The 16,581-nt window shown below is 42.8% G+C and overlaps 2 protein-coding genes across 2 annotated transcripts in view; both read right to left on the bottom strand.

Moving 5' to 3' along the window:
* ESAM (endothelial cell adhesion molecule) overlaps nt 1-1,022 on the bottom strand; it is a gene marked incomplete at both ends in the record, with an annotated part of 12,983 nt that extends 11,961 nt beyond the window's left edge. Inside the window, one exon of the mRNA XM_083368891.1 lies at nt 915-1,022. Coding sequence (XP_083225017.1) covers nt 915-1,022 — 108 coding nt within the window. The remainder of the gene's footprint in view (nt 1-914) is intronic.
* MSANTD2 (Myb/SANT DNA binding domain containing 2) overlaps nt 1-16,581 on the bottom strand; it is a gene marked incomplete at its 5' end in the record, with an annotated part of 74,448 nt that overhangs the window by 6,125 nt on the left and 51,742 nt on the right. The window contains one exon of the transcript XR_014493197.1: nt 915-1,069. The remainder of the gene's footprint in view (nt 1-914; nt 1,070-16,581) is intronic.

Here is a 16,581-nt window from a genome sequence, read left to right as displayed (position 1 = left end):
ATGGGACTAAAAAGTTTCATCTAGCATTTGAATAAGTATTGATGTGATATTTATATTGCTTGTAGTTATTTTATAAGAGTTAAAGGGCGATAGATTTAATAGTTTATTGTTGTTTGCATTATGATTGTTTGTATTTCTATACCCTGTATTTAGCTCTGGGAAGTCGGGGAGGGGGGAGGGGGAAGGGAGGGAGGTGTTGGGGAGGGTTGGGGAGAGGGGAGGGGGTTGGGAGGGGTTTTGTTTTGTTAAAAAAATGTATTGTAAAACTTTTCAATTAAAAAAAAGGAAAGAAAGAGGTCATGCTTATTGTGGAATTTTATTACATATAACTCAAACCAATCCATTCAAGAAATGTACAAATGCCTCTTTTGGACAGACGGAGCCTTCAAATCACTACCTTTACTTCTTATCTGTAGTGCTGGGCTATTGATCAGTCAACTGGGTTGTTAAACTCTACTCAACATTCAAACTGTTTTTAGGAGCCTATCGGTTGCCCATTTCTAGGAAAAAAAAGAGCAGACATTCCCCCAAAGATGCTTTTTCACGAGGCAGTTGGACTTTCTTTTTTTTCCTTGAAGACGTTTCGCTTCTCATCCAAGAAGCTTCGTCAGCTCTGACTGGATGGTGGGGGAATGGAAGGATTTATACTCCTTGCAGACAGCTGGTGGCTTGCATTCTTTCTTTTCTTTTTTGACCAGCTGTCTGCAAGGAGAATAAATCCTTCCATTCCCCACCATCCAGTCAGAGCTGAAGAAGCTTCTTGGATGAGAAGAGAAACGTCTTCAAAGAAAAACAAGAAAGTCCAGTTGACTCGTAAAAAAGCATCTTTGGGACAAACCAAATGGCTGAGCATCTCCCTAGACTAGAACAGACCTTGGATTTTTCCCCCCAGTCTTGGCAAAGTGAGACCATACCTGCAGACGTTCCCCGGGCCTTTCCCGGTGCCAGGTAACAAAGGGCACGCTGACACTGGTGGATGTGTACGAGACGGGAAGTATGGCCTGCTGTCCTTGGATCACCATCACTGACGTTTGTCCAACTTCCACTTCCAAGACAGCAGAAGACAGTCCTGCAAGGCAAAAAGCAAGAGAAGGGCTGGTTACAGATAGTCCTCGACTTACAACAGTTCGCTTGGTGGCTGTTTTGAAGTTACAATAGCACTCAAAAAAGTGACCGGTGACCATTTTTCACACTTAAGACCATTGCAGCATCCTAATGCTCAAGCGATCCAAATTCAGACGCTTGGCAACTGACTCACATCTATGATGATTGCAGTGTCCCGGTGTGTGTGTGTGTGTGTGTGTGTGTGTGTGTGTGTGTGATGTGATCCCCCTTTTGCGACCTTCTGACAAGCAAAGACAATGTGGAAGCCAGATTCATTTAACAACCATGTTACTAATTGAACAACTGCAGTGATTTACTTAACAAACGTGTAAAATGGGGCAAAACTTAGCGACATAAATTTTCAGCTTAAATGTGGCTGTATGTCGAGGACTACAGTAACACAGTAGGGAGTATGGACATGTTATGAAGTATTGTCTGAAATCATCCCAGGGAAAGAAATACCTACAGGCAGTTTTCACTGAGAAAACTACGTGTAACCTAAATGTGTTCAGACAAGACAAAACTGGGATGCTGCTTAGGGTGCAGAGAATTTAGAGCATCCCCTTAGAGGAAGTACTTCTATTTGGGACAGTGGGTTGGCTGGGGAATTCTGGGAATTGATGTCCCCACCTCAGAAACCACTCCAGGTTGAGAAACACTGAACTAGAATGTTTTCTTCTGGTCTGCTTTTTGATTGTTGCTTTGCATGGGTGTTTTTATACAACGAAAATGAATAGACTTCCTTGAAATCTGTTCCTGTCATGGCCACCTCAGGATCTCACTAGGTCCATACACAAAGCACTGGGGCTCAAAGGAGTCTTTGCAAGATGCTTCCCACTAATTCCAAATGACACCTAACATTAAGGCAAACGATGAAGTCTGAACTGTGAAATTAAGCCAGTGAGAGGCAGATGAGTCTAAGAATCTTTCCTCAGGATATTTAACAAGAAAACAAACCAGTATCCATTCCAAGAGCCACACACCCAGTGGTGGGATTCAGTCGGTTTGCACCACTTCGGCCAAACCGGGAGCTAATTTTTTGTTGCCCAGGCCCAGAATGGACTTCCGGAAGCGGCATCCACACAGAGAAGCTGTTGTTTCCATATTTGAATCCTACCACTGCACACAGCGATAGGTTTTTAACCTAACAATCTTGTTGCTAAGGATTTCGACACTAGATGCATCATGTTGCTTTATTTGACGTGACCTCTGAACTTCCCACCACTATTTCCATCAACTCCCTAGCTCCCCCATCCAGATTGTTCCCTGGGAAGAGGTGGAGACTTTTACTATTGCTAGCAAATTGCCAGCATTTTTTCCCTCAGTGGAATCTTACCCTCTTTCTGATGGAAATACACCACCGAAGCTAAATCATTCGGGCCCCCCTCTGACTTCCTATCTAGGCCTTGAGGAAAACCATTCTCAAAAGCAACCATTAAACTCAACTCGGCATGTTCAACTAACCACTGAATGGCTACCATCTTCAAATACTCATCACGAGAGACTGGCTTTTTTAAAAAACAACAACAACAACAAAAAACCAACTTAATCACACTTGGAAAAGCTGCTAGCCTCTCTCATCAGTATTTCTATTTTGGGAACATGATTTTTTTTTTAAAGGAATATGCATGCCAGAAGAGGGCAATTTCTCTCTGAATTCAGAGCACTGAAAACTCAAATTGTAAAAGCATTTTAGATCACCCCTTTCTATAGCAAAGACATCTGATACCCATCCTCTGGCAGGATGCTCCGTACAGGTAGTCCTTGACTTATGACCACCACAGAACCCAAAATTTCTATGGCTAAGCAAGACAGTTGTTAAGTGAGGTTTGCCCCATTTTACCAGCTTTTTTTGTCACAGTTGCTAAGTGAATCACTGCAGTGGTTAAGTTAGTGACCTGGTGGTTAAGTGACTTTGGCTTCCCCATTGACTTTGATTGTCGGAAGGTCACAAAAGGGGATCCACCTGATCCCAGGACACAGCAGCCATCATCAATATGAACTAGTTTGCCAAGCAGTGGGTATTTTGATTGTGTTACTGTGTGTGTGTGCTGTAATGGTCGTAAGTGTGAAAAATGATTGTAAGTCACTTTTTCTACTGCTGCTGTAACTTCATACAGTGGCTAAACAAGTGATTGTAAGTCAAGTCACTGTAGAAAGAAGAAAAAAAGAGGACAGGTTACAATTCAAGATTGTAAGTATTCGACCTTGGGGGGCATTGAGAGCGCTTGTGGGCAGTCACAATGTGGATCTGCTCTTCCCATGAAATAGTTTCCAAATCAATTACAATATTGGAGGATTTTTGGTTAATAAACACATGATGGGATGTTTTGCAGCTGTGATCCTCACCCCAAAACTACCCTTGGAAACAGGGAATAGAATAGAATAGAATAGAATAGAATAGAATAGAATAGAATAGAATAGAATAGAATAGAATAGAATAGAATAGGAATATGGAATATGGAATATGGGATATGGAATGGAACAGAACAGAATATGGGACACAACAGAACAGAACAGAGCTGGAAGGGACCATGGAGGTCTTCTAGTCAAGCCCCCTGCTCAAGCAGGAGAACCTATACCGTCTCAGACAGGTGAATGTCTAGTCTCTTCTTAATGATGGAATTGAGTTCATAATGTCATGGTTTTTCCTCTTCAGTGAATAAAATTGTCCTTGTGAGATGTGCCCTCCGCCTGTTCTCAAGTCTGGAGAAAAAAGTATTGCTAATCTATTTCATTTCGGGGGTCCCTTGGAACACCAGGACAGTGAAGAGGTCAGAAAAGATGAATAACTGGGATTCCTCCTTTTTCCTAGGAAAGGGTTTGGGGCAGATCATTCTCCCGAGCAACATGAGGAGGAGATGATGTTGCTTGATGAGGTCAGAGTCTGCTGGAAGAGCAGAGCCACCAGCCTCCTTGCCTCCTGAACTACGTTTATGTAGTCATTCTACATATTTCCTTGTATATTAAATTTTTTTAGGCTGTAAACCTGCTGGCAAGGACTGTCGTTCTCTCTCGTTTCTCTGGAAGCCTCCTTGAGTGAAGAAAAATGTCTTGAATCAGCATATATGTTGACTTTCTGTGAAAAGCATCGTACAGAAACTGCCTCTTGAAATTGTCTCTTTTAGGGTTTCGTGCTCACTTGAGCCTTTCCTGGAGCTATCTCATTTTGTTCACCCGTCCTGTGATTTCCACTTCTCATTGAAATGTTTTTTAAATTCCCCTTTCTTTTGGTTCCTTGAAAATATGTGCGCACAGAAACACAAAAGGGTTTCATTCTTCTGAAGTGGAGCAAATTCCCAGGTGTGGGATGTAGGATTGGTCTCCCGAGTTATAAAATAACCTAATAAAGCCTGGGAGGATCTTGTCATCTGTTGTTTGATCAGATCCCTGATGGCTTACAACTTCCCTGGTAGAATGCACCAATGTTCTTCAAGGAATGCCATAGGGAAGATGATCAGAAATTATTTTACATTGCCATAGAAACTAGTTCTCAAAATAATGATTTTGAAGCTACCTAGATTTCATTTAAATATACACTGTATTAACACAGAGACACACACACAGACACACACACAGACACACACACAGACACACACACACACACACAGAGAGAGAGAGAGAGAGAGAGAGAGAGAGAGAGAGAGAGAGAGATGGCAATATCTGTATATCGTTGGAATGGTTAACCTATAGAGATTATGTGTCTATGGAGAGTCTCAATCATCCAAGTCATGGTTGTCCCAAAGATGCTTTTCCAAAAGGCAACTGGACTTTGTTTTTTGTTTTTGTTGGAAATATTTGGCTTCTCATCCCAAAAGCTTCCTTCAGTAGTGAAGGACGGAAGAAGCTTCTTGGGTGAGAAGCAAGATTGTTGCTCTTTAAAGTTGGCACCTCTGTCCAACTCTCAGAAAAATAGCATAATAAAATAACCTTTAAAGAGCAACCCCCACCTAGAAATTCCAAAGGGTGCCTGGAATGAATAAGAAAAAGGGAAACTTGGGGGAAATTGGAAGGTAGGTTTTGATACAACAAATTAGCTTACAAATTACTCTCTTTTGAGCTTTGGATCTCCTTCTTTGAAATTTGTAATTATTAAGCATCTCAGCCCCAATGAGCATTTCAGAGGAAAGTTAACCATTCTTGAAAAGTGACTGGCCCAAGTGGAATCTCACAGTTTCAGGGCAAGAAAATCAAGTGGAATCAGATGCTCTGAAAACGCTCTGCATTTTCCTGACACAATAATACCCAAGATGTCAGAGAGGAAACAAAATTGCCCAGAGGTCCAGAGAATCATCATACATCCTTAAGACTTGGCCTGTGACTTGCTACTTGCCTAAATCCTTCCAAATACTAGGACAGCAACCTTGATTAGCATCAGAAATGTAGTTTGTTCAGTGAGAAGCGTCACATTCAAGGACCGGAAACTGATTTTTTGAATGGATTTTAATGCACCGGCTTCCTTGGAATTCCTTCCCAAAGGACGGGTCATTTATGTTTTTGTGTTTTTTTTTTGCTTTGCATCTCCATTAAATGAAACAGGATGAAATTTCTTTGCAAACAGGATGGAAAGTATTCAAATACATTTTGTCTTTAGAAAGGCAGATGCATGCACACGTACACACACACACGTACACACACACACACACACACACACACACACACACACCCCTTTGTAAGAAAGCAAAAATGCTATATGTTGCTAACAGTCAAGATGTATTTTTTGGCCCCTTCGGGCTCCTTACAAAGGATGCACCACCTGCCATCAGGAGAAAGAAATTTCCTGTCTTCCAAGGCCTGACTTCAAGATGCCGGAAGCAGGACACTGGCGATAATGGGAGTCCAGCCCCCAGCACACACACACACACACACAAACACGGACACACACACAACCCATTACAGAAACTGCCCTTTGGCAACAGGTCCAGTCATTTCCACCAAAGGCTTTGGGGAAACAAAACCTAGGAAACCGCCTGGGATAACAACAGGAAGCTGGCCTTCTGTCTCGCTCGATAAGATGCCAAGATTTTTTCCCAGGGGCCTCCCTCTTTGCTATCGGTTCCCCGTAGTTGCAATCACGGATCTATTGTTAGCCATGGAAGTTAGGACCGCTCTACAAGAAACGGAGACCACTAACCCTCTCCAGGCCCACCATCCCGAGGGCATTCAGGCCAGAGATCCAGAAGAATATTTCTAGAAGGACCAAGCTGTTCAATTTATTTGAGAGGCAAGCCAACAGGATCTTCAGTCCACCGACTAATGGGCTGGAGTTATGGGGCTGAAGAACAAGTGCTCGCCTTCTGGTTGGATAAATCAGGAGCCAGCCAACCTGAAGTGTGAAGTCCTCAAAGCCCTCTGTGCTTCATGTTATGGTCCAAGACATTCTGCCATTAGCTAATGGAGGCCAGGAGCTGCAGGTCATCAACTCATCTGGGAAGAGGGGACACTTAACACTAAAAGGCAGAACGACAGAATGGTTGATGTGCTGGATTAGGGCCGAGTTCAAGTTCACTGTTATCCATAGAAACTGTCTGGGCGGCTTCAGGTCAGTCCGCCTTCCGCAACCCACAAGACTTCTGTTGTGAGGAAATATTAGGAGGAGGAGGAGGAGGAGGAGGAGGAGGAGGAGGAGGAGGAGGAGAAGCTACGCACAGAGCTTTGAGCTCATGGAGGAAAGGTGGAATTTACATCTAACAAACCACAGCAAAAACTACCTTCCCTTTTCCTATTCACAAAAGAAACCCAATGACACATTTCTCCTTCTTAATGACAGCAAAAAAATGACCCTCGGCATTATTGTCTACCTTTGCAGAATGAAGGGAAATATGTCTAGAAAACTTTGTTCTATGCTGCGAGGGGATGCCAAGAATTGGGGTCCAGCCTGCTTGGAACGTACAGATAGGGAAAACCAGGTGACTTTGGGACAAGGGAAAATACTAGTATAAACGGCAATCTACTATTCCTGTTTGGTTCTCTCTGAAACTGATGGGCTCTTATTTCTATAGATTTTTCCAGGCAAAATGGAAGTGGGTAGGTGGGAACTTTCCTTCCTTCCTTCCTTCCTTCCTTCCTTCCTTCCTTCCTTCCTTCCTTCCTTCCTTCCTTCCTTCCTTCCTTCCTGTTCTGTACCAGCCTGCTACCGGCCCTGCAGAAAAGGCACGGACAACCCCTTTTACAAGAAGACAAGAGGCTGGAACTAAGCCTGCCAAATTTATTAACATAAAAACATAAAACAGAGCAAACAGAGCAAAGAGAGCAAACACGAACCATGAAACAGGAGCTACTCAAATGGTTGCCTTCAGCAAACCAGCCCTCCCATGCATTCCCCTTTTAAACAGTTCGGGGCGTGGCTTCTCTCTGCCTCCTTCCCGGGTGCCCCATTGCCTTCCTCTGTTTACTCCTGATTGACTGCCTCCTGCGTCGGGTGGCCTTGAACAGGGCCAGCTGTGGGTCATCTTCATCCACGCTGTCAGGCTCACACAGCTGGGTCTGCGTCATGACCAGATGGGAGGGGCCTGGCTGAGGGCTCTGTGGAGCCTCAATATTATTCTCAGCAAGCTCTCCAACACCCCCCTCCTCCTCTGAGTCGTCCGACCCAACTGCCGAACCCACAGGCTGACCCTGAATCACAACACTTCCTTCCTTCCTTCCTTCCTTCCTTCCTTCCTTCCTTCCTTCCTTCCTTCCTTCCATCCTTCCTTCCTTCCTTCCTTCCTTTTCCTCCCTCCCTCCCTCCCTGAATTTTAAAATCTTATTTTAGCAAAAAGTAAAGATGTGCTACTTGTTTCCTTGGAGATAGTCCATAACATAAAGGCCACCCGCCAATGTGATTTGTCTGGTAAGCAACAGAAAGCGGGCGTTGCTACTAGCAAATCTGATGAGGTGAGCCAGAAGGCAAGTCTCAAGGAATATTAACAGGTCAGAGTATGAAATTCCAAGTTGGAGGGGTTCCAAGGATGGAGACCTGAGCAGGACAGTCCTTTGAGGTCAGCAGAGTAAAGGCTACCTGGAGCCCCCCCCCCCCGGAGTATTCATTGGCAATGCAAGAGGAGGACTAGCAGAGAGGAAGAATGTCCTTCTGAAGAGACACCAACAAGTCATCCCCGAAAGCAGCATGAAGAGAGTTGCTAATGTTAAAATCATTGCTTCCGCTTTTCCCTCCTAACGTAACAATTCCGAGTTTGAGACTAAGTCCTTGCGTTTTTCTCTCTTAGGGGCAAGATGCAATTGGGAGCAAAGGTACTGGAACAGCCATGGTCCCACTCATTTCATACCCTACCTGGGAACTTCTTGGCTAACCATGGTTGCCAATAAAGAGAATGTTTGTAGCTCAGGGTTGAAAGGAAGGGTCCTTGGTGCTCTCTGAGCCTGCTTGTTTTCTTGCAGACATTTCATTACCCTAACTGGGTAACATCATCAATGCTAGTAAGGAGTGTGGTTTGCAGGGAGGAGGAGGAGGAGGAGGGGGAGGAGGAGGGGGAGGAGGAGAACTGTGGGGTCCTTGGTGCTCTCTGAGCTTGTTTTCTTGCAGATGTTTCATTACCCTAACTGGGTAACATCATCAGTGCTAGTAAGGAGTGTGGTTTGCAGGGAGGAGGAGGAGGAGGAGGAGAACTGTGGGGTCCTTGGTTCTCTCTGAGCTTGCTTGTTTTCTTGCAGATGTTTCATTACCCAAACTAGGTAACATCATCAGTGCTGTAAGAAGCAATGGATGGAAACTGAAGCAACCTAGAACTAAGGAGAAATTTCCTTACAGTAAGAACCGTCAACCAGTGGAACAGCTTGCCTTTTAGAAATTGCTCCAACACTGGAGGATTTTAAGAAGGGACTGGACAACCATTTGTCTAAAATGGTATAGGTCTCCTACTGTTGGACTCTAGAAGACCTCCAAGGTCCCTTCCGATTCTGTTATTCTGTGAAATCTCTCTGATCTTCCAATTCCAATACAAGCAAAGAACTTGGTGGTTCAGGGATAGATTTTGAAATGTGGAAGCTCATCATAGCACCTCAAAGAGAATCTATTTATCTATACTTCTGGGGTCAATAAAAATGTATTGATGGAATACAAATAAATGTTCGTTGGAGAGAAAGAGAAGTAGCATATTTTTTTTGTATTATTTATCTTCAAATAAAGGAACAATCTGGTTTAATAACCCATTAAACAGCACAGGCATTCAAAATCAACAAGCCAGGCTGATTAATAACATTTCACAAATATGTTTATCTGGCATGGTTGCCACCCACTTTAATGACCTCCCCAGTGCTTACTTCTGACTGTATGAGTTTGAGCTCTTTTTTGAATAGAACTTCTGTTAGCTGACACGTTTAGCTTTTAATAAGACATGTGCTTAGTCTTACAGGGGAGATAATATCCTGATAGAACATCTGACACAAGCCGTCTCCAAATCAGTGGGGCAGAAACAGCGGAACCAGAAGGCCACACAAGGGATGATCCTGTGACATGGACATAGGGCTGTGATGACCTTCCACAAACTGATTTTCTGTGGAAGGGTCCTGCAGGGATTTTATACAACCAACATGAACATCCTTCATGCTGAACATTAGTGCCCATTCAGGACGTATTCATGTATCCATATGAATGAATGGTTTCAATAGTGGGAAATCGGGCTGCTTGCTCTTAACTGTTGTTTTCCTGAGAAAGAAGATGTTTCAAGAGTAGTCAAATGCCCCATGTTAAACAAGGTTTTCACCAGTCCCCCCAAAACCATTTCTTGTCTAAGCAATGTCTCTGGTTTAGACAGGAAATGGGTTTGGGGGAGGAGGGGGCCAGGTGGAAATCTTGTTTAATATGGGACATTTGACTACTCATGAACCACCTTAAGAAGTCATTTCCTTTTGGCAGATGATCCCAGAATCATGAAAGAGGCAGTTCAGGTGATTCCTGGGTGGGCCATACAGAACTGGGGTTAACCTGTGCTTTGTTTTCCACTTCTCTCAAGCTGCAGAGAGCCTACGATTTTTCTTTCTCTTTAGATCAGCTCGGGAACAAGTGGAAGCTGTCTGATTTCACATTCCTTCTTATTTGAAGGCAACAGCTCAGCTTATTAGAATGAAACAGTGGCTGAAGTTACAATTTTTCACCATCCTTCCCAGGTTTGACTTCATGGCTACACAGGGTGTGGCAGAAGCTTTAAAAACAGCCATGGTATAAGGCTAGTTTTCCCATCGGCCAGAAATCCAGGGCTTTTCAGATGCCCAGATCATCACTGAAGAGCAAAATGAGTATTTCATGCTGCAGAGATTCACTCTTACAAGTGTCCGCATCAGGAGAACACCAAGGAGATGATATATAGTGGAACAGACAATACTCAAAACTGTTTCTGCATTGATCCTGAGATCAAGGGTTGGTCCGATTAACTAAGATTTAGCCATACATTTCCCAACTCTACAGTACACAATAGTTGGACGGGAGGTCAACTTCTTCAAGAATAACTGGACTGCAGATAAGCTAGAGAGCTTGATCACCAGTAGGGAATGCCCCAAACCAAAGAAAGTTAAAACCAATCCTGAAACATGGTCGCAATAGTTTCTATAGAAACACAGAAACAAAATTGCAGGATAGCTCCTGCAATTCTTTAACAATTCAAATTCCAGACCTGGATATCTTTAGATACCAGCAAGAGGATCTGACAATATTGGTTGTCTTCCAGTTGCGTTATTCCGTTATTTCTGGACTCCCATAGACTTCTGGCTTCACGGGTCCTTGTCCTATTCACTATCTGAGAATGGGTGAATGAGTGAGGATTGCATCAGCCATTAGAACAGCAACCTGGGCTACGTGGGTGCTCTCCTATCAAAAGTAGGTACAACCGGGAAAAGCAAGTGGATGGATCTAGAATCAATGCCGCACTGGATTTAATTTGCACTTACCTTGAACCATGATTAAAATCAGTTAAATATTTATATATTGCACTATAGTTAAATAAATGTGTTACTTAATAAACACAATAAACATAAATAAACATAAAGGGTGACAATTTCTAGAACCGAAACTTTGGATGGCTGCATGCAGACCGGGGATCAAAGTCTTGATATAGATGAATCGCCTCAACTTTGTAGACTTTGTGATCTCCAGACTTGTTGGGCTGTAACTTTTATTTTCCAAGATAATCCTAATTACTTGCACATAAAACCTTTTAACTGGTTACCCTGGAGTTCAGACTGGGACCTTCTGTACAGAAAGCAGATGACTTCCTGCTGAATCCTGCTATGTACCAAGGAACAAGGATGAAATCAATGCTAAATTGGAGATCAATGCTTGAGACAACAAAAGGGTCACCTTCCAAATCTTTATTCGTCATTGTGTAACTTTGCATCCTGCAACAATGGTGTTGTTACGAAGCAAGATCTCCTAGGGCAATGACCTTTCACGGAGACGCAGATATTTTTAAATTCCTTGTAAGCTGCTTGGATATGCATCCTTCCAACCACCAGATGTTCTATCCGATTTCCTGGCCATGTCTTGCAACTTCTGGGCAGGAAGCTCTGCGGAAAAGCGATAAGTTGGTTTCTCAGGAAAGCACCAGTTTCCAAGCGCCTCAAGAGGCAACTAAAACAAAGGCGGGGATTAAACCAACCTTAAAAAGCTCATACAACGTAGCTGTTGAAGCACATACTCAAAGTCCCAACAAAGCTTTTCCTCCACTGAACAGCCATGGTACAAGTCATCTTATGGCGACAAGGTAGTAGATTAACTGATACTGTTAAAGACTAAGAATAGCTTACTCCATTTTAAGAATATAAGACCTTAAGAAATCCTGGCTTGAGGAGAAATCCAGTGGGTTAACAATCCAGAGATTTGAGATGGCTGAAGAAATAGGACAGGTGGGAGAGAAAGCAAAGGATCCCTATTTCAAAGTTGAGCAAGAACTATGTACTGTATGTGAAATGGACTTATAATCCTCAGCAAGACAAGATGTCTGTTGTCCAACCGTGTCATTTTGGTCAACACTTCTGTCTAAGGATCAATAGATCTTCTGCAGGAAAATAAGCCTGTTTTTAGGTACCAAAACCTAAAAGGATACAGGAACAGTTCTCATTGTCCAATGCTGCCATCTATAAATACTAAAAATTCCACAACATTCAACATCAGCCATTTTCAGGGAAGCCGAGTTCCTACTCAGCTTTCTTCCTGACTTATTTTCTATAAATTGTTTATGCTACATCATGGAACATTGGAACCGTACCTTGGAGTTTACAGCCAAGTCACAGGTTGACCGAGTACACAAGGGGTGACTAACCTTGGCCACTTTTAAGACTTATGGATTTCAGCTCCCAGAATTCCCCAGCCAGCATGCTAGCAGGTCTTAAAATGACCAAGGTTGGACACTCCTAAGAACTTCCTTCAGTAGCTTCTTTTTATTCCCACAATGAGACATTCGTACTCTTGTGAGAAAACTTAAAATGTGAGCTTCCCACACACCTGGGAGAAATTAATCTGGACCCTTGCCTGAGATTACCCAAGAGCCAGGATGCCCGGGGGGGGGGGGGAAGGGAGGGGGAGGGAATATGTAAGTAAGGATTTGGTTGCTGGGTGGCAATCCCCCTACTTCCCAAAACATGAATACTGTACAAAATCTAAACCTTCAATTTTCTGTTAAGTCTTCCCCTCCTGCAATTTTCCTTCTTCTTCATTCTCAGGATGCTTTCAAATGTGTTTGGGTGCGACCTTTATTGTTGCGAAATGATCAATTAGAAAGATGAATGAAATGAATTCAAACTTAAGTTTTGGACTGGCCCCATCCCCAATATTTTTCAGAGTACAACCTTGGCCACAACACACAGAAATGTTGCCTAAATGTCTGCATGTGCAGGCCTGTGTGCGTGCACACACACCCGCATTCCAGTGGCACATTTTTCTCAGGCACTTGTTCTCCACAGATCAGTTCCCATCAGTTCTGCGTGTCGTGTGTATTCACAGCTGCAGTTTGAGCGCAAGAGAAAAATACTCAAAGAGAGCTATCCTCTTAAGAAAGCATTTTGTAAATAAAGCTGCATGGAATCAGCAGCCTGGGAAGGCCGTCTTCTCTGGTTGAAGAGAATCTTGTCTGGTTGTTGTTCCCAGCTTCTTCTCTATTTGTACATTTATATTTACTCCCTCAGGAATTGAAGAAAACTGTTTCCAGTTGACTGGCTGGGATTCAAGTTAAATGACGATAGTCCCAGCCATCTGAGTCGGAGAGCAAGAGATCGCAATATGCAGAGAAACAGCAGATATCATTCAGGGACTGGCGGTGGCCTCTTTTCGTAGTGGCCACCGGCCACGTGTCAACAGAGGTCACTGAAACCTTTATCTCCTCTTTGTCATCTCTTCAGAGGAAATGCTACTCTTTGCAGAAATTGCCCACACGTAGAAGGTCTGTGAGTTTCTCAATCTGGACAATTTCACACATTATCTGCAACCTATTCAGATTTGTTGCCCAGATGGACTTACTTAACAGGAAGAAGCAGCCAGGTCCTAGACAACACACTTAGAAGGCTAAGTAAGAACTCAGCTTCCCTGAAAATTGGCTGACATTGAACGTTGGGGATTTTTATTATTTATAAACAGAGCATTAGATGACGAGAATTGTTCCTGTATTCTTTTAGGTTTTAGTACCTAGAAACAGGATTACTTTCCTCCAGAAGATCTACTGATCCTTAAGCAGAAGTGTTGGCCAAAATGACAAAGTTGGAGATACAGTCTTCATTAGCTTCCCAAGTCAAAATGATGGAATACTACACAATCAATTATTTTCAGGAATCATGCTTATAGGAGATTTCCAGGGTCATAAAAAAAAAGCAAAGCTCCTTGATTGTTCCTACATTTCCCTTCTCTATCATTTTATAATGGCCGTCTTGCTAGCTAAGAATCCTGGGAGTTGAAGTCCAACACATTCAGAAGGCATCAGGTTGGGGAAAAAATGGCAATTTTTAGCACCCAAGTCAGCTACTGACCTTTGAAAAGGGGTCAGTTAATTTGATGCTATACAAGGAAAAAGAGAAAAGGGTGAGCACATAGTACAAGCTTGCCAGTTTGACCCTGTTTGGCTCTGCTGACTGCATACTGTAGAATGGGTTGAATTGTCAAATTGCACCTCGCACCATATTTGGCTGTAAACCAATGGTGCATAACCACAGTCCTGATAACAGCCAGTGCTAAGCAGACTGTGCCAGCTGACCTTGCCAGAAGTCGGCACCCAAAGTTAAGACATTTGCATTCCCCATCTGATGATGTCACATATATCTCCCCTTAAAGACCATGAGAACATGGGGTCAATTAAAAGAGAATGAAGGCAGTAATGGTTTAAAAAGAAAGGATTAAATTCATTGTTTTCTTATTCTGTACATTTTCTGGCATTTTAACAAGCTTGTTAACTTGTTTTGCAAACTGTTATATCTCCAGCTTCAATCTTTAAAGCCATAGATGGTAGCAAGTGTTATTTCTGTCAGTGTTTTCCTTCCACAACGTGGATGTGTGTGTGTGTGTGTGTGTTGAGATTCCAGCCAAATTCTTTATTCCATTTCCTTTTAGTGGTGCAAGATGATGGAATCTAATATTTTCCCCACAACAAATCTCAGCCAGAAACAACGCTTCAAAAACTGGCGCTGAGGACCAAGGACAGAGAGGCTCCAGGATCCAGTCTGGAAATGTTTTTGGAACATAGATGATGATTAGAACAGGCCTAGATAGTAACAATTTGTTACTATTGATTGGTTGGTTGGTTGGTTGATTGATTTGCTGATCATCTTTGGAGGTTGTTTTCTCTCACTTAATGACCCTCCATTGAAAGGAAGACATTTCTTGGCTGGAAAATTGCTTCTTGCTACAGGTCATCTCAGAGTGGATGCAACAGGTTAGACCAGGGCTCTTCAAACTTGGCCCTTTTATGACTTGTGGACTTCAACTCCCAGAATTCCTCAGCCAGGAACACTGTGCCTGGCTAAGGAATTCTGGGAGTTAAAGTCCACAAGTCACAAAAGGGCCAAGCTTGAAGACCCCTGGGTTAGACTGTCACAACTGCCATGACTCTTTTGCAATCACAGAGAATAAAATGCACAAATTTAAAACCATGATTTAATGACATAAATCTTAATAGTTGCAGTGATTAAATTAATGGCATTATAATTTCTTGGTTTGATGACTGAGAATAAGGCAGCATATTTTATCAGCATATTAACATTAGCTACAATAAACTATAATGTATGGATAAATTAACATGAATTGTAAAAAACCCTATTATAAAGACCTGGATAAATTAGCATTAATTATCATAATGCATTGGTTTATTGGCATTTGTTATATTAATTGAACACAGTTACATAATTGTTGATTTTGCTTTTGCTGACCCAAGGAGAGATAAGCAATGGTTAGGAAGCCATAATTTCTTTATTCTATAATCTGGACTCTGTTCAGCTGTAGATGTTTTGTTATTCAGTCACACAGTTGCCAGCTGATCTTTGCTGCCATGAGGACTAGCAACTTGCTTTTTTATTATTTGAAGCAAAAGGTAAATGTGATGGGGAATGTCAGATTTGAACTGTGTGTTTCATGTGCAAAGCTGAGGACTCGATGCTTGAGGTTCCCACTGGATTAGTCATGCGATCAAAAGACAAGCCACAAGTTTGTAAGACAAAGGTCAACCTTTTTCTGAACATGAACTGCATGAGAGAATCCCATAAATAGTCCTGTGTGTTTGTGTACTGGCGGTATACCAAGGGTTGTATCTGGAGGATTCTCATTTATATTGCACTGGATCTTTGTCATAAGAAATAATGCCCATCGCTATTAGGAATGCCTTAAAGAGCAAGTGGCAGGCCTGGTTAGAAAGGCTTTTGCCCCATCTAGACTATTGCAATGTGTTCTACATGGAGCTACCCTTGAAAACTATCCAGGAGCTTCAGCTGGCAGTTGCATGAGCAACACTGGGCTCCCCAAGGGCAGTGCACATAACACCTCCACTGTGCAAGCTGCATTGGGTGTCAGTTTGCTTCTGGGTCCCATTCAAGGTGTCAGTTGTGACCTTTAAAGCTGTATATCACATGAGGCCAGGCTACCTGCAGAATCGTCTTTGTCCCACTACCTGGTCGTGCAGGGAGGGTAGGCTATGCACCCTGCTGAAGAATTTCGACCAGGAAGAAAGCCTTCTCTGCTGTCTCCCCACCCTTTGGAGTATTCTCCCCCCAGAAGTGAGAAAGACCCCCACTCTCCTAACCTTTCAGAAGTGTCTGAAAACCTGGCTCTGCCAATAGCACCGGGGGGAGGGGGGGGTGCGCAGAGAAGCACCAACCTTGGGGCCTGGTTAGCCCCTTAAATTTTATTTTACCCTTGTTTTATTTGCCTTCTATCAGAATGTTTATATGGTTTTTATGCTTTAATTGTATTAATTGTATACCATGCAGAATTGCTCTGTGAAGGAGATAGGTAATCTCCAAATTTTATCTTTATCTTTATCTTTATATATGTGTGTGTGTGAGTGA

The sequence above is a fragment of the Vipera ursinii genome, assembly GCF_947247035.1.
Source record: "Vipera ursinii genome assembly, chromosome: 8".
NCBI lineage: Eukaryota > Metazoa > Chordata > Lepidosauria > Squamata > Viperidae > Vipera > Vipera ursinii.
This window is presented reverse-complemented; position numbering and strand designations above follow the sequence as displayed.